A 26,069-nucleotide genomic window follows, 5' to 3' on the forward strand; every position below is an offset into this window, starting at 1 on the left:
TGCATTTGAGCGAGTGCGAGGGCGAGTGTGATTGTGTAAGTGTTTTTATTAAAACCGAATGACAAAGTTTTCCCTCGAACAGAAGCTGCCGTTTCCACAGCCGGAGAGCCCAAAAACCCAACAACGTCAACAACAGCCAAAAGCTAATTTACACTTTTGTTGTTTCGGCTACTTTATAGAAGCCATCCAATGTGTGTGTGTGTGTGTGCGAGTGTGTGTATAACGCCATAATGGAAAAACTATTTTGCGAGGAACAAATGTTGTCAAAAAATTTGTGAATGCTAAAAAACAGTCAAGTGACTGTGAATAAAGGAGGCGGGTCTGCGCTTCTGCCCTTCTGCAGAGTAAGCGACTGAAATAAAAATATATTCAAATGCCAAACAAAACAAAAAAACACAAAAAATTAAAAGCAAAACGAAAGCGGAAGCGGAAGGAAAAAAACAAATCAAATGTGTGTGAACTTTAACACTATTTACCGCCCAAAGAGTGTGCAGCGGAAAAAGTTTATTCATTTAGCTCAACGGGCGATGAAGGCAGTCGGCGCATCCCAACCACCAATACAGTGCCACGCCCCCATTCAACTACGCCCCACTCGATGTGCAGAGCATTTCGAGCTCATTTTGCACACAAGTGGACTCAATTTGAATTACATGTGCCGTGGGTAAGCTCATTAGACTTGATACTGATACTGATGCCCGCCCAGAATCAGTGGCAATTTTTTGCTCGCGTTTTCAGCCGGCTCTTTGGCAACTGTCTGGCTCCAAAAACGTACGTACACGTCATACGTCTCAATTAAAACGTATTTTTACAACCTTCCGCTCGGGAATTTAATCCTAATTTGCACGGCGAAGCCTGAATGTGGCTGTGAATGGAATTGGGCTTTGCGGGGAGAAATTGAAAAGCATTTCATTAAAGCTTGTTTTCGGTCAAGTTTGTTTAAGAACACGTTTAATATTTAAGCATTAAAATAAGCATAAATAAGCCAACAGCATTTTCTTGCAAGAAATGCAATCAGCTATGATTATGTATATTTTCATGTATTTTATTTAAATGTTTAAGCTCATTAACCGTTGCATTCATCAGCTATCTTCACCTTTCGGTATAATTACAGTTCTGTGACCCTGCTCTTGTAGCTGACCTGTCAGCGGTAAAAAAATGCATGTGGCTGTGAGTGAAAAAAGAAAACTAGCCACCCACCGCGCACAAAAAGAGCCTGCTGTCCGGGAAAATGTAAAAAAAAGGCGTGAAAATCTGTGTCGAGTCAATGTGGGTGACCAACTCTATGCCACTTTTTCGCCAGCAGTGTAAATTGGCTAAGATGTGGGTGGTGGTGGTGGTGGTGATGGTCATAGTTATTCTGGTGGTTCCAGTTGTCCCGATTCAACTCGCTGGGGTTAATTGTTTTTATTTCGCTAACTCGCGCGAGAAGCGTGAAAAACTTCAACGAAACGAAACCCAGTCCACCGCAGAGCTTTGAATAACTTTTAGCTGCCGCAAAATATTGGCTTAACGTGCCGGGCGTTATATTTTCGGTTAGCATGCCGAAAAAAAACGAAAAAAGAAGGTGTCAAACAATGGGAATACACGTAGAGTAGAAAGAGAGCCATGGCTAAGCCGGAAAATGCGGTGTGGCCAAAAGAGAGGTCTGCTAAAAAGGAAAAAAAGAAAACCTCTTACCACTCCTGTATCTCTACTCGGGCCAAGTTCATTTGCAGTTTTTCTCAGCTAGAACCAAGTACAACACAAATATAGTGTTTAGGCTGCTGGGAGCCTCGAAAACACGGAGGTGGCTCGCCCAAAGTTGGCAAAAAAAATTTATGAATGGGGTGAATGTGAATGATGAATGACGTAAAACTCCGACTGATGCCAAGCCAATAGCTTCCGTGAATGATAAATGTAAAAAGTGCGACAAAAAAGTGTCTTAGGGCTATTTTAAAGGCCATGACTTGGGTCGAAAAAAAACGTGAATGCCAAATTCTAGAAAAAACGCAAGCCACCGAATTTAGCTATTTGCCTTTGAGTCAATACATAAAGCTTTCAAAACACCCACAGGTCTAAAACAAACCTAAAACGGGAAAACTTTCAATGGCCTAGACCGCAACTAATTTAATATTATAGATGTTTTAAACACATTCGGCGGCTATGAAAACCGATATCAGTTAAAGTGTTCTTTTAATCTTTTTAACAACTTTACCCTTTATTGACTCAAATGTATTTATTTTCAGGTCTTTTATTTGCCCGATTGTTGTTTTTTGGCTGTTCGGCGCAATTACACAGTCGCCTATGTAGTTAAACCCGTTTTCCCATTTTTTGTTTGGTTTTTGCTTGCATTTTCTCGTTTTTCAACTTCTCCATTGCAATGGCAACAATTGCTATTTGCTGCGCCTGTGGTTGTTGTTCATTTCTCCCCCAGAGCACATGTATTCCCTATAAATTTTTTACGATTTTATGCAATTGTATAGTTTGCGAAAAGTTTGTTGCAGCCATTTTTCGGTGCCGGCGTCGTGGCATTGTTTTTAACAAAAACAACAATGGGCTCCACAATGCACCAGTCGACCCAGAGCGCCACGCCCACTGCCCCCACTGCCCAGCCGCCCCCCTTAACATCCTTTTAACCATGGGCCGCCACAAACGCGCCGAACAAATGAACTCGAATGTCCTTTATATGCGTTCAGTGTTTATTGTGTCATTTTCTATGCTCCTGTGTTTGGCTCTGCGCTAGAAAACTTGGCCACAATTTGTTGTAGCTTCTGCTTGGGCTGTTTTTTTGCAGGGCAAAACAACACAAAAAAAATAAAAGAAAACTGCATCTTCAAGGCCCCACTGCGGGCACCGAGCAGCATCGACCCGTTTTCGGCAATGCTTTTGGATTAAATTCTAAATAATTCATGGCTATTTTTGAAATAAAAAAATATACACAATATTTTGGACTTTAATGCGGCCAAGTCCCAGATAAGTTTTCCGAACCTTAAAAGTTGGCGGAAAACTTTTTGACACATTGTATTCCTGCCTGTTTGCTGTCAAAGCGAGTTGCTGGGAGTGAAACGGATTTTGCTTGATGGCTTTATTCCGAGTAGTTGTGGCTTAAACAATTATACACTTTTTAAGATGAATTCAGTATTCTGCATATACTCGTATTGTCTTAAAATATTTTCATAAAATACAGCGCCCCAAAAGCATTTTTATTAAAGAACAAACACTTTTTATTTAGCACTAAAGCATCAGCAATTCCCCCCATTCATCAATTAAATATTTCGCTTGCTCGGCTACGGCATTTTTTAAAGCTGTATTAAGCAACTGAAATGCATCCGATGTGGAATTATATTGGTACCGCCTACCACCACCACTTCCCCCTCCATCCATCCAACCGTCGCGGCTTCCTTTCATAGACAAATATTGCACTGGCAGATGCCCAGCGGCGGACCTTCTGCACTTTCCTCGTGAACAGGCACGTACTTCTATACCCTTTCCGCGCATACTCCAGACTTTTTCAGATTTTCTGCCATACCAAATGATTCAAAAATATATTGGTTTTTACAAATAAAACGTTCTTCAAGTATTTAAGCATTAACAATCAAGCTGAAATGAGTGAATCTTTGAGAAATCTGTTAGTATATTTCAGGACATTTTAGCTATCAAATGCTGTTCAAAAATACATGGGTAACTTAAAATAAAAAGTTTTTTTATCATTTCAAGCAATAACAATTCGATAAGTGAATGATTCTGTGAGAAATCTGTTAATATATTTAAGGTTCCAGCCCTGCCAAAGTCCCTCGATCAGAAACTGACAGCTACAACATTTAAACACAAGGGTATTAAATCTTTGCCTTTTCGAAGTAAGCCGCATTCTCGTTTTTTATTTTTTTTTAATGTCGCTTTCAACGATCTGTGGAACCTCACACGCCACCCGGCTCAGTCTCCATTTCGCATTTTCCGGGAGCTCACCTCCCCTTTTACACAGCATGGAAATGTCGCGGCTTTTGCTTGCCACTGCTTTTATTTCAGCTGATTTTTTTATTATGGCTCTTTTTGTTCGGCCGTGTGTATAGTATTGCCCCTGTTGTATTGCCGTTGTGTTCCAGGCGGCGGTCAGTTACGGCCACGATGGCCGCGGAGAACGTTCGGTTTATATTGAAAAATTTGAATGCTAGTAAAAAGTTTTAATTGTCGCCGCCACGGCTGTCACATGTTGGCCTGTACGGTGGGGTCATTTAAAAAATGCAACCGCCACCGATGCCGTCGCTGTTGCCTGTTATTGTTAACAATATTTTTCAATACAATTTTCCCTTGATTAAAATACGCAATGCACTTGTTTTCCGCCGGGCCATTCGGGCCACTCGACCAATCTATATCGGCTTAAAGTCACTCCCTTTTTCTTATTTAATAGTTGTTTACTTGGCTGCATTGTGTTTTAAATCTCCATACTTACGAGTATGTAGCAGCTAATCGCTTTGGCCCAAAACTGTTATATCATGTAGTCATCAGCTTCAGTTTTCATGTTCAACATAGAACAAAAATAAATTCGCGCCCTTTTTCTTTGCTTTGTGCATTTATAATTTGCACTCCTCGCCTTGTCTTGCTTGTTGTTTATCTCCCGGCTCGCAAAAGTTCGAACTGGCTAAAAGTTTTTAATGAGCAACGACGTTGGACGTCATCGTCTTAGCCCCCAAAAACCCCTCAGCCATCGAAATTGCACACGGAATTTCTTGCCGAAGTTTTGTTGTGCATTTTCGCGAAATGTTGAAGTGAAATCGTGACAGAAAGATGGGTGATGGGTGTGGGTGGCTTTTGGATGGGACAAACAATTATCAAAAGCTTTAAGTTTTCCCAGAAATGTAATATTTTAATCAAATCTTATCCAATTACTTCTGGAGCCAGCGACTTGGCCAATCTGTTCTCTAATTATGCGACAATCGGCTCTTTGAAATCGACTCAAGTGCAGATTTAACCAATGATTTTGGCAGCTTTTGTCGTACAGTAAATACAGTAAATCACCCGACTTTCCAACAAATTATGCAAGTGGGCTTACCCACAGCTTCCAGTAAAAATGTCTCAAATTGCTTTCAGGTGGCTGATGAAAATCGATACAAAGCCTATTAAAAGGTAATTTTATATTAATGACTTACGCCTGCAACGCGGTGACCTAATCCCTTTATCGCCTTGGATTCACTTTAATTTTTACCACCCCTTTTGCTTATACACATTTAAGTTTAAGCTGTATGACTGAAACATCAGTTTTTGCGAGTTGATTACATTAATCTTTGATGCTCATGAGCCAATCCAAGACTATTTCCCGCGTCCATCCCACTGACTTCACATTTAATCATTCGGTTTCCATGGTTATGGGCGCCGCATGTTAATCTCTTAAAGTGTGCGTCCGCATCCTTGTTGGCGGTGGGCGAAGTGCATTCGATTCCAAGTGCAGGTCAAGTGGCCGCCAAAGAAAAAGCCGCAACGCTGCCACACGTTGCACGAAAACACGCTGCTCTCGTTTGCCGCGTGGCAGGCTGCTCTTTTAGTTCGCTTTTCTTTTTTAGTACAGTGCAAGCTGCGCATGCGCAAGGAGTGAAACATCCGGAGTGGGCTGTTGTGGGTTTTTGGCCAATTTTTGTGGCACTAGCTGTCTGGCGCTGCTGTCTTCGGGGGCTGCTCTGGCCGGACAACGGAGCCGCAGTCCTGGGTCTTCACTTTGCCGGAAATTTGCGGCATTTGTTTAAGGTGACGGCCACGGTGGGATCTTTGTGCGCTGGAGGCATGCAAATCTGTCAACAAATTGGCGGCGATTAGGCGCCACTCCCCGCCAACCCAAGGCTCCACAACTCCACAGCTCCCAGTTTGCCGGCCAACAATTTAGACATAATTTGAAAGCGTCGCTTCGTTCCACACGCAACGTCGCTTACGCAATGGCCACACATCAGAATTATGCATAATGACATTGGGCAGTGGGCCAGGTGAGCGGTCAGGTGTGATGGCTGGCGAGTCCACCGTGGTCACCCACCTTCCCACCCATCCGCCCATAAATTGGCATTAGTTCCAGGGCGCGGCGGCAATTTTTGGGTGCAACGTAGCAGTAGCCATCGGCAGCTTAATAACTTTTATGCGTGTTTGCATATCGCTCATGCATCGAATTTGATGGAAAATACGTCCGAGTCTCCCCCAAAGCAAAAATGCACCGCTGGGAATCATGAACAATTTGCTAGACAAAAATAAAAGGAATTACTGGCTCAAAGAGATGGGAGAATTCGATTAAAAATTGTAACCAGCAATTTCGATAGAGTTGATTGGGATCCACAACCACTTACGTTTTTTCGATGCCCTCTGCACTAAAGCCAATTCAAGCCATAAAAGTCAGTTCAAGTGCCTTTTTGAAGTGAGTTTGAATAATGCGCTGTATTCCGCATTATTCAGATTATCACGAGTGTAATATTTATCACCAGCTTGCAACACACTGTCACCAGCTTATGATGAAGTGACGCCATACGAGCGTTATACATATGTAAAGCGGAGTATGGTAAACCACTCCAGCTATTTGACACTTTATGAAGGGTACATGTAATGCAGAATATATTAATCGGCGCTCAGGTGTTGGTGATAAACTGATAAGCAAACGGGCGTGAATTTGTGTAAGTATATGGGGGCAATCAACGCGAGTTTTATTATATTATATTTTGCAGTCGATTTGTTTGCCGGACCTAGCCGAAATCGGGTATATATGGATAGACGACAGGGTGTCACTCTTATCGGGCGCTCAGCAGAATAAATATTGAATACATATCGAATTATATTATCAAATTTGGTTGGTTGTGGTACAAGAACTCTACTTCTCGGGCACATTGCACTGCTGGCAGCTCTCCATTTGGGCGGTATAGTCCTCGATCTGGATGGTGGTCTCGAAGAAGTTGTATCGCAAGTGTACCGCCGATGTGGCTGCATCCAGGATCCGCTTCGGATTCGCGTTTTCAGCTGTTCGGCGGCGGGAGGGGCGGAGAAGAGAAGGCAAACGATTAGAAAGATAACACTAATGGAGACCAATTCCACTGCGCTCGCACTCGCTGGCTCTATCAAAATTGTCCACGCTTAAAAAGCCATTTCAAAAATAATTAAGCTAATTGCTCACTGTCTGCCCATGGACGTGGCCATGAAGCAGTGCCAGCGGGGGGCACAGCTTAAAACAACAACAAATCCATTGGGCTAATTACCCTCGATGCCCAAAAGCGCGACTCCCGCCCACCTCCGCCACCGCCCACTCGGACAAACACATGCATCGGGGCAAAGGGCAAAGGGCAAAAGGGCGCCCAACGACCTTTCTGGTCTGATTCGGTTTGGCCCGGTCTGTTTTGTGCTATGCTGTTTTGCTGGGAAAAGGCCGGGGGCAGCTACTTACCAATGGCCAAATGTGCAGATAGCGCCACTTTATTAATGCTCAGCGCCCAGATGCGCAAATTGTGCACCCGCTCAACGCCCTCGATGCCTTGGAATATCTGCAGCACCTCGGCGTAGTGCATGTAGTTGGGAGTCCCCTCCATGAGCACCTGCGGGAAAAATGGCCAGCAATCTGATAAATCCGTTTAAGCCACTGCGCATTTTTGAGATTTAATATCGTAAGAGGTCTTTCTCATTGCCTTGTATGGCAAATTAGCTTCGCACAAATCTTCAGTAAAATGCAAAGTACTTTCAAAAACCATTTGGCACACACTCACCAGCAGGGCATCCTTCATGATCGTGAACGTGGTGAAGAGCACAATGATGGAGAACACAAAAGTGCAAATGGGATCAACGATGGAGTACTCCGGCCAAAAGTAAATCACGCCGGCGGCGACAAACACTCCCACGCTCTGGATGACATCGCCAATCACATGGATGAGGGCTGCCCGGACATTCATGTTGACGGCCTCGCGTCCAGCCGGTCCGCCGTGGTGATGTGAGCCGGGTGCCGTTTCGGCCAGCACGGCTGCAATTTCCAGGTCCAGTGTGGGATCGACCAGCTTGGTATTTTGGTAGGAGAACGTTGGCAGCCCGCCGCCAGGCAATTCGGCATCCTCCGGCGCGAAGGCCACGCCGCCCTCAATCCGTTGGCTGGGTGAATCGGAGCAGGGCGTGGATGTGGCCTGCACATGGGATGGGATGGTAGTTGCTGCGGGCTTCTTCTTCTTTGGTTTCTTGGTGCCACCATGGCTGTGACCATGCCCGCCGCCCAGGCCATGCGAATGGCCATGCTGCAGTTGCACGCCCATGCTAGCCGAGTTGGGGAGAGAAATTGGAAACGTTATCACAAATATTTAATATGCTTGAAAATGTTGCAAGCTATTTTCTGCCAGTCCATGTGCCCCATGTTTCTCCAAAAAATCATCACAGTTGGGGGCACGTTAGCCTGGCCACAGTATGAAAACAAAAACGCACCCAAAATGCTAGTTTTATTTTTTTCTGGCCTGTGTGTGTTTTCTGGCCGACAAAGGGGGCTGTGGGGGCTTAGCAACGGTATGCGGGAAACGCTTTTGCATTGTTTGCCATTTTATTTCAGCATTTTAATGCACCAACAACACTCGCGCCGCACAGTCAAACAAACACACTCAGGTCATGGACAGTGGAGCCGAATGGCCGAATTAAACTGCAGGAAGTCAGTCTTTTTATGAAGTTTAAAGCGTTCATGTCAGTGGTGTCACCGGAATTCTCGCAGAATTTGACAGCATACTTCGATTTTTGAATAATCCCTGCCATTTTAAAAGAGGCGAATGTAAATTGATTGTTTCGATACAATACGATATTTTTGTACAAAACATATTTTAGTGTTTCCTCAACCAATTTGCATTGGAGTAGTGATTGCTTATAAAAGTATACATAACTCTCTATGGCGCGTCTTTTTAGTTTTTCCACTTTATCGCCCATATATTTCGAACCCTTTAACTGGACTTTATAGGTTGCGCAGTCATTTCCATAAATCAATTACACTTTTCTTTTCAAAATAAATAGTTTTAAGCACTGTGCAGTGTGTGCACTTCAGCGCAGCAGCAGTACCGTAGTACCGTGCCCACTCCCTTTGGTGGATGCACCATCCCGAACTCCGAATTTTCTGCTTTCGGGGTTCATCGGCCACCGTTCACTGTTGCATGTTGAATGTTGACTGCTTTGCCGCTCTGTGTACCGGAAGGTGTGTGCGAGTCCTGTGCGAGGGATCCTCCGAGCCGACCAGCCAAACTAACCGCTCCTGTCCGATGATTCCCAGCCCGACCCCTACTCCGACTCCGGCCCCAACTGGGCTGCTCCAGTTCAGTACGTCCGGACACATTGCCGCATGCAAATACAAATGTATTGTCGAAAATGGCAAACCGGCTGACCAGGACATTCCCCCAACTCCCCACTAGCCCCCCCAGTGCACCGCTCAGCTCACGGCTCGGATCGGCAGTTAATAGCTCGGCACATTGACTTTTTATTCATTTTAAATGCTCCGACATTGCAGATTTATGGCTTTTCTATTTGGGGAAAAAGGCCATGGTCGAGCAACGGACCGGGCTCTTGCTGTCCGTCGCCGCCGGCTGCACTTAGCCGGCTTTTTGGGGAAACAATGCAGTGCCGGGCATCAATAAATAAACTGGCATAAATTACGCACAACCATTGGCAGGAGCAAGCACAAAGCACAAAGTGAGCAGCCGCCACGTAGCGGAACCATCTAGCCGTTCCTTTAGACCAGGCCAACTGCCCAGTCGGGAAAGTTCTGCAGGGAAATGGATTTGCCGCTAATTGACGTACTCAATTGATGTCTCAATGACATTTTGTTGGTCTTAAAAGAACTTTACGCTACTGGCACTGAATAAAAAGGGTAGTATTTATTTTATACACTAAATATACTTAGTGTTCCATATTAAGTATTCAAAATTAGAGACGAAAGTTTCTTGCAGAAACACCACTAGTCCAATAAAACATAAAACTCGGTGTGAAGTGCGCATTAGCTTGCGATGAGCGAAATAAACGTGTTCCGCTGTCGTTGCCGTTCCATTCAGGTCCTGGTTACTCGGCTCCTTGTGCTCCTTGGCTGCTTGGCTGCTTGGCTGCTTGGCTCCTTGGACCGACAGCTTAACGAGCTGCTCATCCGGGTGACAGACCACCAGACTAGGACCAGCGCACACCACACGCCCGGAGACATCCTTAGTGGCTGCAAAAATCCTGGCAACAGTCACATACGCGACCAAACCTAAAGCCCTAGCCGAGCCAAGGCGAGCTGAGCTGAGCTGAGCTGAGCTGAGTCAAGATATGCGCTAATATTTATGTTCCTGTCAATTAAATCAGGACGTGGCATATACGGCACACAGGCGGACCAGTTTTCCCTTGGTCCTGGGGCACTCTGCTGGGTCGCAGGACCTTGCTGCCAGCTCCCGATTCCCAGACTCATCCGAGTCCTGGTGTTGTCATGGCTGCTGCTGTCGTTTGTTGGCCACTAACGAGGCGAGTAAAGATGCCGCAAAATCAAGGGGAAATGCTTCATTGCGCGCTACAAATTACAGCGCCACAGTTGGAACAACAATGCCGGGTTGACGGCAACCAGGAGGTTGGTGGGGCCATGGGCAACCAGGAGGGGGACACGGTGCCTATCCTGATGGCCGGGGAATGTCGCTCGCATTGGCATTTTTTGCGCTCGAGGACACAGCAACGCGGGAGGGGATCGCTGCTGGCGGAGGAACATGAGGCAGAGTGGCGGGGTAATGCCTCGGCAATCGGATGTTCAAAGTCGAAAAGCGTATGTGCTCCGCATGGAAACCCTGGCGCCACCATGGAACGCCATCACTGACCGCTTGGCCACGCTGGTTAGGAGCGCAATAGTAGGTGGTGGGGTTCCTGAAATGTGTGCTTTTTGTGGGGAGTACAGCGTGGTGTTCAGCGTTACTTCGAAAAAAGTAGCTTTGTTACCTTCTGCCTCGAAAATTCATATTTTACTCATATTTCCCTTGCGAGTTTTTGAATACGAATTTCGGCTTTTTAGAGAGCACAGTTTTACGGGAGATGTACACCTAATTAGATAACTGTTCCACTATTTTAAACTTAAGTGAATCTAAGATTTAGTGAATAACTGAATTGCATCTAAGCAATAAAGAAGACTGCCACGAAAATGCTATCTACGACATTTTGAACATAATCATATTTAAGGATATTACCCTTTTGTTTTATTTAGCAGACCTTGGAATAAGCTGGTTTGGCACCACTGATACCTGAATCTGGAGCTGGATGTGGCGCTCTGAACAATTTATTTAGTGCCCATCAACGCGAAGCTCCACACGAAACAGCAGAGGAAGTGTTTTCTCCTTCCGCATCACCGTTTATATTTATGTTCTCCTTGTGTTTCCTCTGGCGTCTCCTATATTTTCTCCGTTTTTGTTTCCTAGCTGTTTGACAAATTATGGCCACATTTGGCCTGGTAACTTCTTCGAACCGAGCTGGCTGGGCCATCTCAGCGTGGTCTTAGGAAATTGAAAATGAAATTGAGTTGTCAGGCTAACAAGCTTTTGGCCAGCTACATTCTCAAGTGGCTGGCTGCCCGGCATAGGAAAGCGGAGGACCGACGACCAGGCTCAATGTTCACATAGTGAACACTAAACATAAGCAAGGAGCAAAACTATATCAAGTGGAAGCAGCGAATTCATAGGAGAAATCACACGACAGACTGGAGGCGAAACAAAACGTGAAGCCTTTTCCAGGTATTTAAAACTATAGAGGGCATTTTAAAGCATCCTACTAAGTACTGAAGATATAGAAAAATTATCAAGAGAAGAAACACAATTGCCATGGCCATTTTAAAAGAATATGCCATTAGTATCCTTGCTCTCTCTTACTTTCCACGTTCCTTTGCCACAAAAACGGGCGCTGTATCAAATTTATTTGATTGCTTTAAAGAAATTTAGCTGTGCATTCATCCATCTGTCCTAACTGCCATTCCCACAGCTAAGCGCCTTCATCTCCACACGCTGGTTGTAATTGCTTTAGCACCTCGCTGGCCCAGCGCTTTCCACCGCCTTTCCCGCCAGAACAAACCTCTCATATTTCACTGGCATTTGCTCTCGCTAATGTCCCACTTGCAGTTAAAGGTCAGGCCTTGCGGACGTACAGTGGAAACTCGCTATAAGCGATTTCTGATTCAGTTCAATTCAGTTTTTTGATGCTAGGTATTCAGGCTTGAGGTTGATTTAGGTATTTTTGTAAATTATTTAATCATTTGTTCTGAAACCAAGAGAAATCGAAGCTTGGTCATCCATGTTTTGCAGCTACAGTTTCCGACCATAACTAGCTGTTAAATTACCATTATCATTTCTTATGATCTCTTAATATTATTGGCGAAAGAATGAAATGAGTATCGAATCTGAGTTTCAGTGTACTTTGCCGATTTCACTCTCTTCCACCATTTCTCGTTCTCTTTCTCGAATTTCCCCGCTTTTGGCCCTAATGGGCGTTTTAACGATGTGAAGTCGACGGACGTCGTTGCCGCCACTCAAAAGTTAACCCAACAACAACACACAAAGCGAATCCGGAAAATTCAGTGCGTGTGTGGGTGTGTGAGGCGTTTTCCAGCTATTTTCGGCATTGTGCTAATTGAACTAAAAACTGGCAAAAATAAAATCCAGAGAGCTCTCAACAACTAAATGAAACTAAGTAAAAAGCCTTCAATAACAACGAGCGCAAACGGCACTGAAAATAGTTAAAACTTGCTGCTAACTCGTTTGCTCGAACGCATAACGGTAAAGGTGGCCATTTAATTTCGTTGTTCGAACACAGGTCAAAGGTACACCGAAAGAAATGCGTACCCACTTTAAAGTTTACTCAAACTCTTAGCTTTCTTACCCAGAAAATTCCCTCACTAAATATAGGAGTGAAATAAGGAAACTGAAATATTTGCTCGATGTATACGAATAGGAGTAAGCTTGAGCATTGACTTGACTTAACTTCCTACTTTTATGGCAGCTTCCGAAGATGGCCTTCGCCACGCCCCTTGCCCGTCGCCCGCCGCCCACCGCCCAGCTCCACAAAGTCCGGCCGTCTTCTTCCTCTGCTTCTTGGACAAATCTGTAAGCCAGGAGAGTTGCTTCTGCTGCACGTTTTTCACAATCAATTCACGTAATCAAACAATTCAAGTGGCAAACACTGAAAATGCCAACGTCAACTGGAAAATTTTTGCGCTACCGCCCAACTAGCGGCAACAAAAACAACAGACACAACAACAGCTGCAGCCACACTCGTGCAGGAAAATAGGTGAGCTGAGGTGGGCGTGGCAGGCGGCTGCTAGGTGGGCGGTGGGCGGTGGGTGGAGAACGGCAGTGGATAGGGGGCCACAAACACACACACACAAACACACACACACGTGAGTGTGAGCTCGGCATTGAACGTTGCGATTTATGCGCCAAAAACTATGCTTCGACAGCCACATGAATGAGCATCAATGGGGAGAGGAGGTGGCGCAGGAATGGGGCGTGGCAGACAAGGGGAAATGGGGGGGCAGATCCTTGAAGGTTTTGCACTCGGCGAAATCAAAACAAGCAAAGCGATTAGCAATTCATTAGGCGAACAGAGAATGCCCTTCTAAAGTCGAAATTATCTTAAATTTAAACGCTTATGTAGTGAAAGGCTAAGAAAGAGATTGCAACTAGGATTTTATCTCGCCCTAATGGATGTACATATATATAATCTGTAACTTTACAAATATATTACACATAAATACTTTGCAAGCTCCGTTAAGCCCAATATATTTTTAAAGCTTTCCCATAATAACAAATCCAATCGTCAATTACTTTGGCCTAACTGAACCCGCAAGCGTTTAACCAAAAAATTCAATTGAAAAATCACAATTAAATTAAGTAAAACGTTCAACTTTGCGGGCCTCGTTTTATTTTTAGCTTCGCCAAAGTGCAAAGAAATCCAATGGCCGTGGGGCTCCCCATTGGCCGCCGTTTGGAACATTATCGAAACCATCTTCGATGGCACGTTACCCCATTCCGCCTAGAGAATTTTCCACCTTTGGGGCTGGCCAACACAAACACCAGCAAACTCCTCACCGACGCCGCCTTTTGGCTTTTGTTGACGCAGAAAGAAAAGTACAAAAAAATAAAATAAAAAAAGAGGAAAAAAATCGGAAAAATACGGTAAAAATAGAACGAGCAAGGAGAAGAAATTCTAAACTTGTGGAAAAAGTTGTCGCTAAAATGTGGAGAAAGTTGCCGCAACAAGCGGCGTATACGTAAGGGAATGCCGTCCAAGAATCGAGCAGTTGGCCTGGGATCGGGAGGCATTTGGAGTGCGCACCATGTTGACCCATTTGGTGCCTCTTGCCCGGGACAAGTTGATTGCGGCAATTGCAATTGGAAAACTGCCCAGGGGAAAAACAGGGAAAACTTTGCCGCCGCACGGATGGGCCAAAACGGTCGCTCGTCCATTCGTCCAGCAATCAATGATCTCCATATCAGGCTGAAACATTCCATTGTACTCACATGACATTCACCAAAATGGCCAGGCCCGAGGTGATCAGCATGATCTTCGCATTCACCTCGTAGTCGCCGCTGATGAGTCGTCCGATGGCCAGCCAGACGAGGATGCCCGTGATGACCCAGATCATGAAGACGGAGGCCATGGCGCCAATAACCTCAGCCCGATACCAGCCGAAGGACATGCTGTCAAAGATAAGAGCGGAGTGGAGCTTAATTAATGTGGGTGCAGGTGGAGATAATGAGGCTGCAATGGAGACGAGCAAAAAATTTCCACTGCCACCCGATAAGGATGGCAAAACTTTGTTTCTTTGGCGCTGGGCGACAACTTTGCCAACTAGCAAACTGCTATATGCAAGAAATAATTGCACTTTACATGTTCTGGAGGGCTTTAATAATTAGTTAGGTAGTGCCCTTTTTCTTAATCAATTTTTTAGTTGCAACTTTCAGCTGCACATATTGAGATTGATACATATTTTTTAGAACCAAGCTGATGGTACCCCCAATTAAAAGCAGTTTCATTACTTTTCTTCAGCTAAAATGCAGACATTATTCCGAAGAGCTTAATACTTTATATCCCCATTAACATTGGTCACAAGCAAAACATAAATGGCTGACGACACAAAGAGCGGTCACTGTGGGCAAGTTGGAATTAACACAAGTTGATAAATATGACCAAAATTCGTCAAATGCTGTTTTAATTTCAGTTCGTTTGGGGCGCGGCTCTCCCCCAAATGATAACATTTCGGCGGGCAGCAGTGTGTTCCAGAATTTCCCTAATGTAATGAGCGTTTTGCATGTGCGCCCCCCTCTGCTTATTTTTAGCCTTGTTTTCCTTTTTTTGGTCGGGTCAAAGTCAACACCTGAACGGCGGCGCCGTTGACCAAGCGAGGGTCGTTCAATTAAAGCCCAACCTAGACCAGAAACAAGCCAAGCCACAGCGGAACGAGCCAGAAACAGGAGCAAGCCAGGACCAACCGGCAGCCGACAGGTGGAAGTGGAGCAGGAGTGGCAGGAGCGACCACTCTCGTTATAAAATTGAAATAATGGCAAAAGGCAACAATTTTGCCAGCCTGCTAACTAATGCGATGCCAGAAGGCAGCAGGCAGCAGGCAGCAGGCAGCTCTACAGCAACGAATGTCTCGCCATAATAATACAATTTAATTTCCAGCAAACATCCGTCGTATCCCCACTCCTGGAGCCAAGTAAGCCCAACAGAAACCACCCAAAACCCCCGCGTCAGTGTCAATGTATGGCGGAGCTCTCTATACGTGTATGTGCAAATACCTCTATATATACAAATATGTATATATATGTGTACGCAAGTTGGGGCCTTGCAGTTGGCGTTGCAAGTGCAGCCATTTGCTTAATGACCGCCTGCTGCTGGCGGCCCACCCCCCAGCCCCTCGCCCCTCGCCCCGCGTCCTCGGGTCCTTAGGTCCTTTCTATCCCCAACGGAGGAGCAGCAACATCGCTACCTCAATGGTGGTTCCGGCACACTGGGACCGGGTGCGATAATTAAAAGAAAGTAGCCAAAACACTTAATTGGGATTAGCGATAATGAAATACGCTAGTGTGTTATGCCAAACTAACTTTTTGGCAGCCAGCAAAGTCAGATATATAGCGAAGTGAAATTAAAAGGATAGTGCATTAAAGATGCTAATTAATAAGTAATCACTTCTAATAGAGATAGAGACTATTATCAAAAGTTGATAGAACAAAGCAAAAATTAGTGTTATTATATCAATTATTATTATTTGCGAAATTAGTAATTAGATGTAGGCTGTTTTGGCCACTTTGTATGCAACAGCTCCTACAGCTTTGAGCTAATTAACCACTGCTAATTGATCTGCTCAAAGAAATTTGTTGCTTATCAAACTATACCATTACGCAGAATCCCATGCAGCCACAAATTTGCATCATTCATTATGAAGGAAAGTACCGCAGGTATTAATTGAATTATTCCACTGTGCCGTGCTTAGTTTTACCTAGCTTTTGCATTTCGTTTTCTGCGTTTGCCTTTGCAATTGTGCAAATGTGTTTTGTTTTGATAAATTAGGCTTGTCAACTCGGCAACGGCAGCCCAAGCGCCAAAATGGGTGGTGCGGTGGGCGCAGAGCCCCAAAAATATGGGGGAACATGGGGCTGCGAACCGCACTGCAACCAAACCCAGCCAGAGGAGCAGGCCCAAAGAGAGAGGCATTCAGCCAGCCCGAGACTGGGACTGCTGCAACATGCAGCAGCGGCAGCAGCAGCAGCAGCAACAGCCACAGCAACATGCAGCACGCTGGAGCAACTGGAACAGAAACAGAAACAGAAGCAGCATCAACGCACAGGAGACGACGAAGATGGAGGCTCTCAGTCCGTGAGTCTGATGGCAGGAGCGAAATTTACAAAATTACCATGCAACACGCTTGAAATTGCAAAAGTTTTTCATTATTCACTTTGTGGCTGCAGTCGAGTCGTCGAGTGAGTGAGATTTTTGCATGAATGAGCAGAACGTGCCGTTCGCCTCCCTCCTTCTAGTTGAGCCCAAGATGGATGCCGTATGGTGAGGCGGCGGGGGGGAGCAAGGGGGCGGATGTTGGGGGGCAGAAAAAGGAGTGCTCCCAAAGACCAATTGAAAAATGCGAAACGGCCAAATGTGCGATGCGCAGCAGCAACAGCAACAACCAGTGATGCCAAAGGATTTTTCAAAAACCAAACGATATTTGGAAAAAAGGACAAATGACAAAGTCTAAAGTGTAATTTAACATACTTGAAGATCTACAACATCAATTAAAGTGCTATATTTTTAAAGAATTTCCATTCAGAACATAAAGAATTTATTCCAAATACGAGCAAATTGTGAATTTAGTCATATAAAATGAACACTTGTTTCGTTACAATGCTGAATTTTCTTGGCTAAAGAAGGTAAGGTATAAGTTACATTTTGAAAAATAAAAGTTGGCCAACACTGCGAGGAAAAGCAACACAAGGGCCGCAGACGCAAGGGAAGGCACTGAAAATTTGGAAACAGGCTTTTCGCCTAATTAGACGATGGCGAATGGGAAATGCAGGCAGCAGCAGCCAAGGATGTGGAGGATGGCCAAGTCGAGCGACAGAAATTATGGTGGAGAGCAGCCTTATGAGAGGGTAATATAAATTGCAGGCCAATGCAGATGCACTCGTTCTAAGGGGAATCTTGGTCAGAAGTGTTTTTTCGCAGAAATGTTATATATTCAAGGCTTGAAAATATAATAGAAATTGTAGAATTTGTCAGCTTTTCATTTGTTGTATATGGTGCCAGCTTTAATGTGGAGTATACTAAAATATAAAAAAACCATCTAAAGATCATCTAAAAAATTAGTTTCAGAACTATGTAATACTTTAATCCGAATACATCTATCCATTGCTCTTTTTATATTATTATATTCCTAAAGTCTTCCCAAAAAGGTCGTGCCCCATGCCAGTTAAGGATATTTAGAGAATAGCTTTATGCTATTTCCCAGAGCAGGATCCCAAGGACCCGTTGATAAACGAGGACGCGGACGAACGATGCCAGTGGAGTTGGCAGCAGATAGTGGGGAAAGAAAATGCGAAAAAGATTGAAACTTTACGTTTTATTGATTTCCCTTTTCCCGGCCAAAACGACTTTGGGCAGTGTCTCCATTTCGGAGGGCAGTACTTACCGCTGCGTAGATGGTCGTCCGGCAATCCAGATGGCAAACAACGAGATCATAAAACTGGCGAAATCGGTTAGCAAATGAGCGGCGTCTGTTGCGATGGCCAGACTGTTCGATAGGACGCCACCTGTTCCAGGTCGGGAGGAAGTAAATAAATGCGCAAAGAATTAACTCAACTTTCAGTGGAGTTTGTGGATGCTGATGGGGGGATTTCCCCGACGACACTCCCCCCAGTGACAATACCCCCGGCCTCAGACGGTAAACATTAAAAGGGTGGAGTTGGATCCCTCGTTCTCTCTATTTTCCATTATCGCAGCAACAATTTCGATTTGAAAGCGAAAGAAAAAGAGTGCAAAACGCAAAGCAAGGGGCGCAAAAATGAAATCCTTTCCTGGCAACTGGGAATGCTCCTGGTCCTGGTCTTACGTCCTTCGTCCTTTTGTCCTTTTCCCAGCGAACATTGTAGGTAATTGCAAAGCGATTAACGGGAACAGCAGTCGAAGCCCCGACGACAGCGTCGCCACTCGAAAATTAAATGTTTATTGTATAACCAACCCCGGTGCCGTCATAAATGGAGGAGGGTTGATGGCAGACAGTAAGCCCTTCCGGTCGCCATATTGTTGCACTTCCGGTCCTCAGCTTTTAATCGTCTCGTCGTCGTCCTCTCTTCGTGTCCTTTTCCCTTTTCTTTTTTCTACCTTTCCTCGCCACCCACATTGTTTGACTTTGCCTTATTTCTTTCGCTTTTCACTTTATACGTTTTGTTTATTTGTTGGCTCAGATTCTCAGAGGTGAGTAAAATTAGTTTGGGAATTGAGAGGCAGACGGAAAGAAAAAACGGCAAAAGGAAATCGAGGAGGGAATAGAGTCCTTTGTCGCACTAGTCGAACTGGGAGCAGAGACCAAGCGACTCCTATTGCCCCTCCTATAAATATCAACTCCACTCACCCACGATTTCGGCAATCATGAAAACCAAGCACAAAATGCTCGCAATGATCAGTTTCCGGCGCGCCTTCACATCCACGCCCTCGCTGCGGGCACGATGACAATGATCCCGGACTGAAAGTAAGCAAATAAAATAAAGTGTAAAGTAAAATAATAAAATATTCTAGCACGTGCTCAACATTCTATATTTGAGTGCAATAAACAAAGGCTGCACAAAGTTGCCCTTTCATTAGCAAAAGCATTCGAAAACTGAAGTCTTAGGATGTTCTAACTATCTATTAATAATTAATTTAATATTTATACATGGTTCCTAAATTATACCAAGATTACTATACATTTAACAACCCCGCATCTCTAGTTTTAAATGTGTTAAATAGGCATACGTATCTTTCAGATTTCTTGATGTGCAATTACAACATTTGAGTAAGCGCCTCCCATTTTGTTTAAATAATTTACGCTTTCACAAGCTCCTCATCATTCGTAATTGTTGATAAAAGGTCTTACCCACACGCAGCCCAATTGACGGCCTTTAAATAAATTTCGTGATATTCTTAAGCCCCGCTAAAGACCATAACCTTCTTTTTTCGCAAAAGTGGTAAATTAACAATGTGCCAGTGCACACTCGTTTTCCCAATGGGGAATAAGTTGGCCGTCGCCCATCTGTTATGCCGCTGAGCATGCAATACATATTTACAAAACAGGCATTTAAATTTATTTAACATGGTACGTGAATAATGACCGCCAGTGCAGGTCCTACTGCTGCTCCTGATCCTGATCCTGCTCCTGCTCCGGCTCCGGCTCCTTGCCAGCCACGCCCCTCCCATATGGATTCGGTATATGGCCCATTTCCGGGGGTTTCAGTGCTTGTTTTTTATGTTTTTTCCTTCTTTCTTTGGTTTTATTCATTTTGGGTGTCAGTGACAGGCGAAAGTTGGTAACTGCTAGTTGCTTGGCTCGGTTTGGTTCGCCGGCTGCCTGGCTGGCTGGTTGGTTGGTGGTTGGTGGCTCTCGGTCGGCTAGGAGCAGTCTATTAAATACTTTATTGCATTTGTCGCAGCCGTATTTCATGCTTTGTCATTTCCGCTGCATTTTCCTTGCACTTGCTCTGGTCACCACCCACTCCTCAACTTTTCCGCGCCAAGCAGCTTTTCATTGTCCGGAGCGGGAAAAGCTACAGCAGCTTGGTACATGTGCATATGCTCCGCTGGCTCGGCTGCTCCGCAAGTGGAGGCCATAGAGATGAGCCCGTGCAGGAGTTCCTCTATGTGTCCATTATTAATGATCTCATCTAGCTTTAAGTTTTAAAGGTTTTCGATACCTTGCTAGCTGGCTAAGCAGGGCATATTGGTACGAATGCAAGTAAATACTTATAGTAAGTATCCATTATTAATGATATCATATCGGTTTAAGTTTTAAATGTCTATGCCTCCTTGCTAGTTAACTACTAGGGAATATTGATACAAATGCAAGTAAATACTTCTAGTATGTATCCATTATTAATGATATCATCTAGCTTTAAGTTTCAAATGTTTTCGAGGCTGAGAATATAGATACAAAAGCAAGTAAATACTTCTAGTATGTATCCATTATTAATGATATCATATAGCTTTAAGTTTCAAATGTTTTCGGCACGAGTGTTCAATACAATTATTTGCCAGCTTTAAGTGGCGCGACTGGACGTAGATATTATTTTATCCATTCGTGTGTTAATTTATGCCTTTCCGTGCGTGTCACCCCACATGTGGAGCGCCTCATCTCTGACACGGTGGCTCTATGTAGACGCGGTTTCTTCATTTGAATCCAGCACAAGGCCACCGACGCCTGGCCTGCGACTGCTGGCAACCGCTTCCTGCTCCTGCTGCAGCGCCGGCACCTGCTACCGCCACCTCCTCATCCTCCTCATCCTCCACATCCTCCTCATCCTCCACATCCTCCACGTCCTTGCCCACACACTCGCACAATGGCAGTAACAATGCCGGCAGCGAAATTAAATTCCTGTGCATAACCAAGGCTACTGCAACTGCTACTGCAAGTGGAGCTGCAACTGCAACTGCAACTGCAACTGCGATTGCGACGATTGTGGCACGTGAAAATTTCGCCTATTAGACCCGCATCCAGCTTGGAGTTTTCACGTTCAGGTCTCGCCCTCCGGCGGCGCAGCCACTGCAGCCAGCTGATGCATAAGAGTCGTCGTCATACTTGCAATTTAAACAACTCCGATCCATCTGCATCTTTAATTGGTCGCCTTGGACGTTCTGGTTGCATTGCGTTGCGTTCGCCTTGTTTGTTTGCGCAATGCGGAAAGTATGTTGCACTCCCGGGGAGCTGAGGTTAATGTCTGGGATCGGGATTCACGGGGCTGGAAGACGCTGGATGGGCGCCACATTCACTGATGTGCTCTTCCTCCATATCTGGTTCTGCCATGGCAACCATTGTACGCTGTACTTGTTCTTATAAATAATTAATGGGGGCAGTTGGGGAATGGGAATGCGAATGGCAATGGCAAGGTGCAGGCGCGCAGGCATTAATTGGATAGAAATAAATACGCGACAAAAGCCATTCCATTATGTGCAAATATCAATAACAATAACTCGACAGGTGCACAGAATCTACGCCAGCTGAGATCTAAAGATGATCCAATGCGATGGCTTTGTAAACATGTCAGTCTCCCTATAATTGTACACTTGTTATGCAGAGTAAATTAATCACTGGTAAGGAAACATGCCGGTCTTTGTGTAATTGTACACTGGTTGGAACAAATTAGTACCGACTTCTTGCATAAAACATATAAATAACATTTTTTCCTATTTACGAACACTGCACTGCCAGTGAGGCAGTCTAAGCATCGAATGAATTGAACTCCTCATGCAACTAAATCAGGCATTCAACTAACGAGGGCCTAGCCCATTTGATTACGCGCTCATTAAGTTCATTATGCAAGTATCGCCACATCTGATATATATTATCACGCAACATCGTCTTTGTGCTAATTAGCAAGTTACCATTGCTCAGTTCCGCCTCCCTCCGCTTGAGTACATCCATAACCAGGAATCCGGAGCCGGAGCACACGGCGATAACAACGTGGACGTTCACTCGGGGGAACAATGGATGCGGACCTATTCGAGCTGCTTAGTATTCGAGCATTTGCGAATGGACCCATCTGGAGCGCGTTTTACAAACGACTAAATACGGACAAAGCAAATCAATGCAGCTGCATCGAGCTGCACGCGGCTAGCTGAGCTATCTAATGGGAGTTAGTAACTCAAGCCATGACTGAATGCACCGAGCGCCCCAAGACGATTGCATAATGCGAGTATTTGCAGTGTATGTATCGCTGTGTGTGCCGCTGTGCGACGGATGCAGCTTTCAGAAGCGGATCCACCTCGTCTAGACGCCAGTTAATTTCATTTCGGGCCAGCTCGTCTGCCAATAAATCGAATCACCGCCGAAAAGTGGAAATAACTAGGCATTCCTTGCGCGCTACTGGCGACTATCGCATACTCATTAGCCTGATGGAGCTCACGTTGCTGCCAACAATATGGCACTAAAAACTTACATAATATTGTGTGGTTAATAAAAATTTTTGGTATTCAATGTTTCGATTCGATTCTCGCACCAAAACGCTTAGTACAGGGTATGCGATTAGTTTGGGAAGCGCAGCAGAGGAAATTAAAATATTAACTTGACAGCCACGTCGATTTCTCCACTTCTGCTGACGCTATGCAGACGAAGGCAATAACTGAAAAAAATGATCCAAACATTTATTTGGTCCATCGACATTGTCGCACGTAAATTATGGCCAGCGTTACAGTGGCTCCTCGGGCGATTTATGGCATATGGCCATGGTGGATGCGGTCTGCTCCCAGCAGCGGTGTGTCAGCAAAGAGCATACATTTCGATTATGCCACAGATGCTGATGGGGGAAGGGGGAGTGGATTGGGTGGCAGAGGCGGCCCAGTTCCACCATAATTTGGTTTGCCAACCTCGAGAATCATCAGCTGATTGATGACACTGAGTTGGGGGGCGCAGTGAAGCTTCGAGTAGGTGGTAAGTTGTTTGCTCACCATATTCGTGCAGCATTTCCAAGCGGCTTTTATCCAGCGATGTTGCCGCATTCCTATACAGCCGGGCATCATTCATTTCCAGCGATTTCCGTGCCGTCTGCCAATTAGCGAGCATTTACCCGATATTATAGCTCCTCAGTCACCCATACATTTGAGTAACAGCACGAGTAAATTGCGCACAGTTTTCGATTTTACCGAATAAAAATAAGGAAAGCAAACAATCAACGAGCCACGCTTAGGAACAATCAGGCATAGGAACCATATAAAGTGGTGAAGGGGGTAAACAAAAAAAAAAAAAAAAAAACGGAAAATAGCAATGTGAAAACTAATTTGGTTGATTTTCGTTGTTGTCGAATTTGATTTGTTTGCATTTGACTTTTAGTGCAAAATGCCGCTGCCTGCTGCGTTTTCTTGATAATTTATGAATGACTGCAAATTGCTGCGAGGCAGTCTGCCCTGATTGAAAGCGACACGAAAGTGCCCCGCAGTTTGTCACAGTCACCTTGCCACCCCCTTAAGCCTGCCTCTCCGCCCCCTTCAGCCCCTTCAGCCCCTTTGATCCCTCGTCATTCCTCTTAACCCCTTGTTGCCACTCACCTTCGAGGTTGTTGGACCGCCCGTGTAAACAAAAAATTTGCGCAGGTGTTGAGGGCGTTGCCGGGTGATTGTTGTTGCCATTGCCAGCGACTCCGTTCCCACCTGGTCGTCCCTGCTCCATCAGGTGAAAGGATGGAGCCGTGCCATAGTTGCTCCGACGGCTTCGTCCCGAGTCGCGTCTGCAGGAGAAGAAGTTGCGATGGTTACTCGATGGAACACTCAATAAAAAAAGTTACATTTACATAATTAAGTGCATAGTATATTTACACAAATACAGTAAAGGATCTGCAGCATTCAACCAAGATCTATAAACTATAATACATAATACCTACTTTTTATCCATTTTATTTTAAGAACTATAAAACTGGGTAATCCCTGGGAAATCCTTGCCAATTGCTTGTATTTCAAAATAAAAAAATGAAATGAAATGAAAAAATTGAAAAAATGGTTCAAAAATGCACTCCCAAAGAGACAAGTCAAGATGTTGTAACTTGAATCAACATGTCAATTTTTGCTGATGAAGTCTCAAGAAATAACTTTACTTGAGTGTGTTCCCAAAAGAAGTCGAGAATGTGGTCTAAACAATAGTAAATAGGACTTTCAAACAAATTCTTTTTTAATTAAAATGTGCCATTCGTTAGTTTTATTTTAACCAAGTTGCTGTAGAATTCACTTGTTTTCCACGGTAAACAAGTGAAAGACGCCGGAAAAAAGAATGAGAAGTAAGTGCAGCCACAGCAAGAAAAGTTTTTCGGGGAAGCTTTGACTCGAAAAACCCGGCGGAGAATTAAAACGTAGCGTTGCCGGTGCCAACAAAACACTGCGGCATTTAAGCAGACACAATGTACGGTGGGCCATTGACTCCCATAAAAGCCGCCCAACGCCGCCCACCGACCGTCCATCAGCAGGCAGTTGCCACTGTAATGAGCTGAAGCTTCGGAAAGCGAGGCGAAACGCTCCGAAAAAGGGTTTTTTTGATAGGTGCTAAAATGAAAAGTGCTGCGAAAAATTCAATTTGAAGTTTTGTTACTTAACGCAAACTACGATGACTACTTAAGGGCCACGCCCACTCCGCCGCCGCCGCCTTCATCGGCAGCACGTGTGTGTGTGTGTGTGTGCGTGTGATGTGCCCGTTGATAAGTTTTCCATGTGGCATGTGTGTGTGTGAGGGTGTGCGTGGGTGGGTGTGGGTGTGCCAGAGCAAGTGCGCGTAATTTTTACTACGGAAAGTGCAAATGGCGCTAAACTACTTGCTCTGCAACTTTCCAACGCAATTGCACAAAGGAAAAAAACAAAAAAAAAAAAAAAAAGAGGGGAGCTGCAAAAAAAAAACAGCAAAATACGTTGGCCGTCGCACTTTAAGCTTTCGATCCAACTTTTGGAGGCCTCCGCGCACCTAGAAAATCCCAAGACACCGAGAACCCGACAGTTGTCACTGCTCCCACGAGGTCCGCTCTTACGCCTATTTAACAAATCAGCAGCTCATTTGGCGCTTTATGTTAATTTGGCCCAAAAGAGATTTTATTCTCGGCCAACTTTTTGCGCTGCGCAAACTTTTGCCCATGGAAGTCAGACGATAAGCCGTTCTCCACCAAAACCGAAACTTACTTGGCAATCGGTGTATCCTCGTTCCTGGACATTATGTTCCTAATGTTACCACACTTTATTTCCCACTTTCAACACTCAAAGACTCTCAAAGACATCAACACCAGACGTTACAACACAAGATCCCAACTACAAGTGCTCCTTATAAGATCCCATATGCTCCACTGCTCCACAGAGGCTGTGAATGATAAGATGCGAGCAAATAGTAGATAATCGCGGTTATCTTAACTTACAATTTTCAGATCGGCGAGAGCCGAGTGCAATGCATGTGTTTGTTCGTCGGGGGAGGTGCGGGGTGGGTGGATCAATCTAGAAGGTAAGCAGAGCAGAAACGAAACACTGACAGAAATTTATGGAGAGTTGTCTCTTGGAGCAATAAACACATTCCCTAACAAAGGTAAGCAGTAATAGTATAGCTTATCTAGTTATAGTAAATCGTATAATATTTTCAATATAAATATTATTATTATATCATTTCAAAGCGAATTATACAATAATGCCAAATATAGTAATACTCTTATATGTAAATACACTTAATGTAAACAAACTAAACCAAATCAAGGTAAATTTATAACAACATGTTCAAATGAACACTTGACTAAATGCTGGAATGCAGAAAGATCGTACAAGTTATTATTCCCACACCTAAAATGATTTACATCGCCACAGAAGATCAGGTCCTTGAGTTGACTATATTCTTTCCAGTGAAGTACAGCTGCCAATTAAAATGTTGG

At 44.6% G+C, this 26,069-nt stretch overlaps 1 protein-coding gene across 3 annotated transcripts; it reads right to left on the reverse strand.

Annotated features, from left to right (window-relative positions):
• Nucleotides 1–6,618: 6,618 nt before the first annotated feature.
• Nucleotides 6,619–25,552, reverse strand: LOC6542193 (zinc transporter 2). Of its 3 annotated transcripts, XM_001968911.3 has the most exons (8): nucleotides 25,339–25,552; nucleotides 23,731–23,909; nucleotides 19,073–19,183; nucleotides 18,131–18,251; nucleotides 14,466–14,645; nucleotides 7,701–8,235; nucleotides 7,385–7,532; nucleotides 6,619–6,963 (listed from the first exon to the last, which is right to left on the reverse strand). In XM_001968911.3, the coding sequence occupies exons 1-8, from the start codon at nucleotides 25,368–25,370 to the stop codon at nucleotides 6,818–6,820; spliced, it is 1,452 nt and encodes a 483-aa protein (XP_001968947.2). In that variant the 5' UTR covers nucleotides 25,371–25,552; the 3' UTR covers nucleotides 6,619–6,817. The 3 variants fall into 3 exon arrangements, with proteins under 3 accessions (XP_001968947.2, XP_015015085.1, XP_026835094.1); XM_015159599.2 differs by lacking the exons at nucleotides 23,731–23,909; nucleotides 25,339–25,552 and adding an exon at nucleotides 23,134–23,590; XM_026979293.1 differs by lacking the exons at nucleotides 23,731–23,909; nucleotides 25,339–25,552 and adding an exon at nucleotides 22,072–22,237.
• Between the last annotated feature and the right edge of the window lie 517 nt (nucleotides 25,553–26,069).

This window comes from Drosophila erecta, unplaced genomic scaffold (genome assembly GCF_003286155.1).
Source record: "Drosophila erecta strain 14021-0224.00,06,07 unplaced genomic scaffold, DereRS2 tig00000055-arrow-pilon, whole genome shotgun sequence".
Taxonomy (NCBI): Eukaryota; Metazoa; Arthropoda; class Insecta; order Diptera; family Drosophilidae; genus Drosophila; species Drosophila erecta.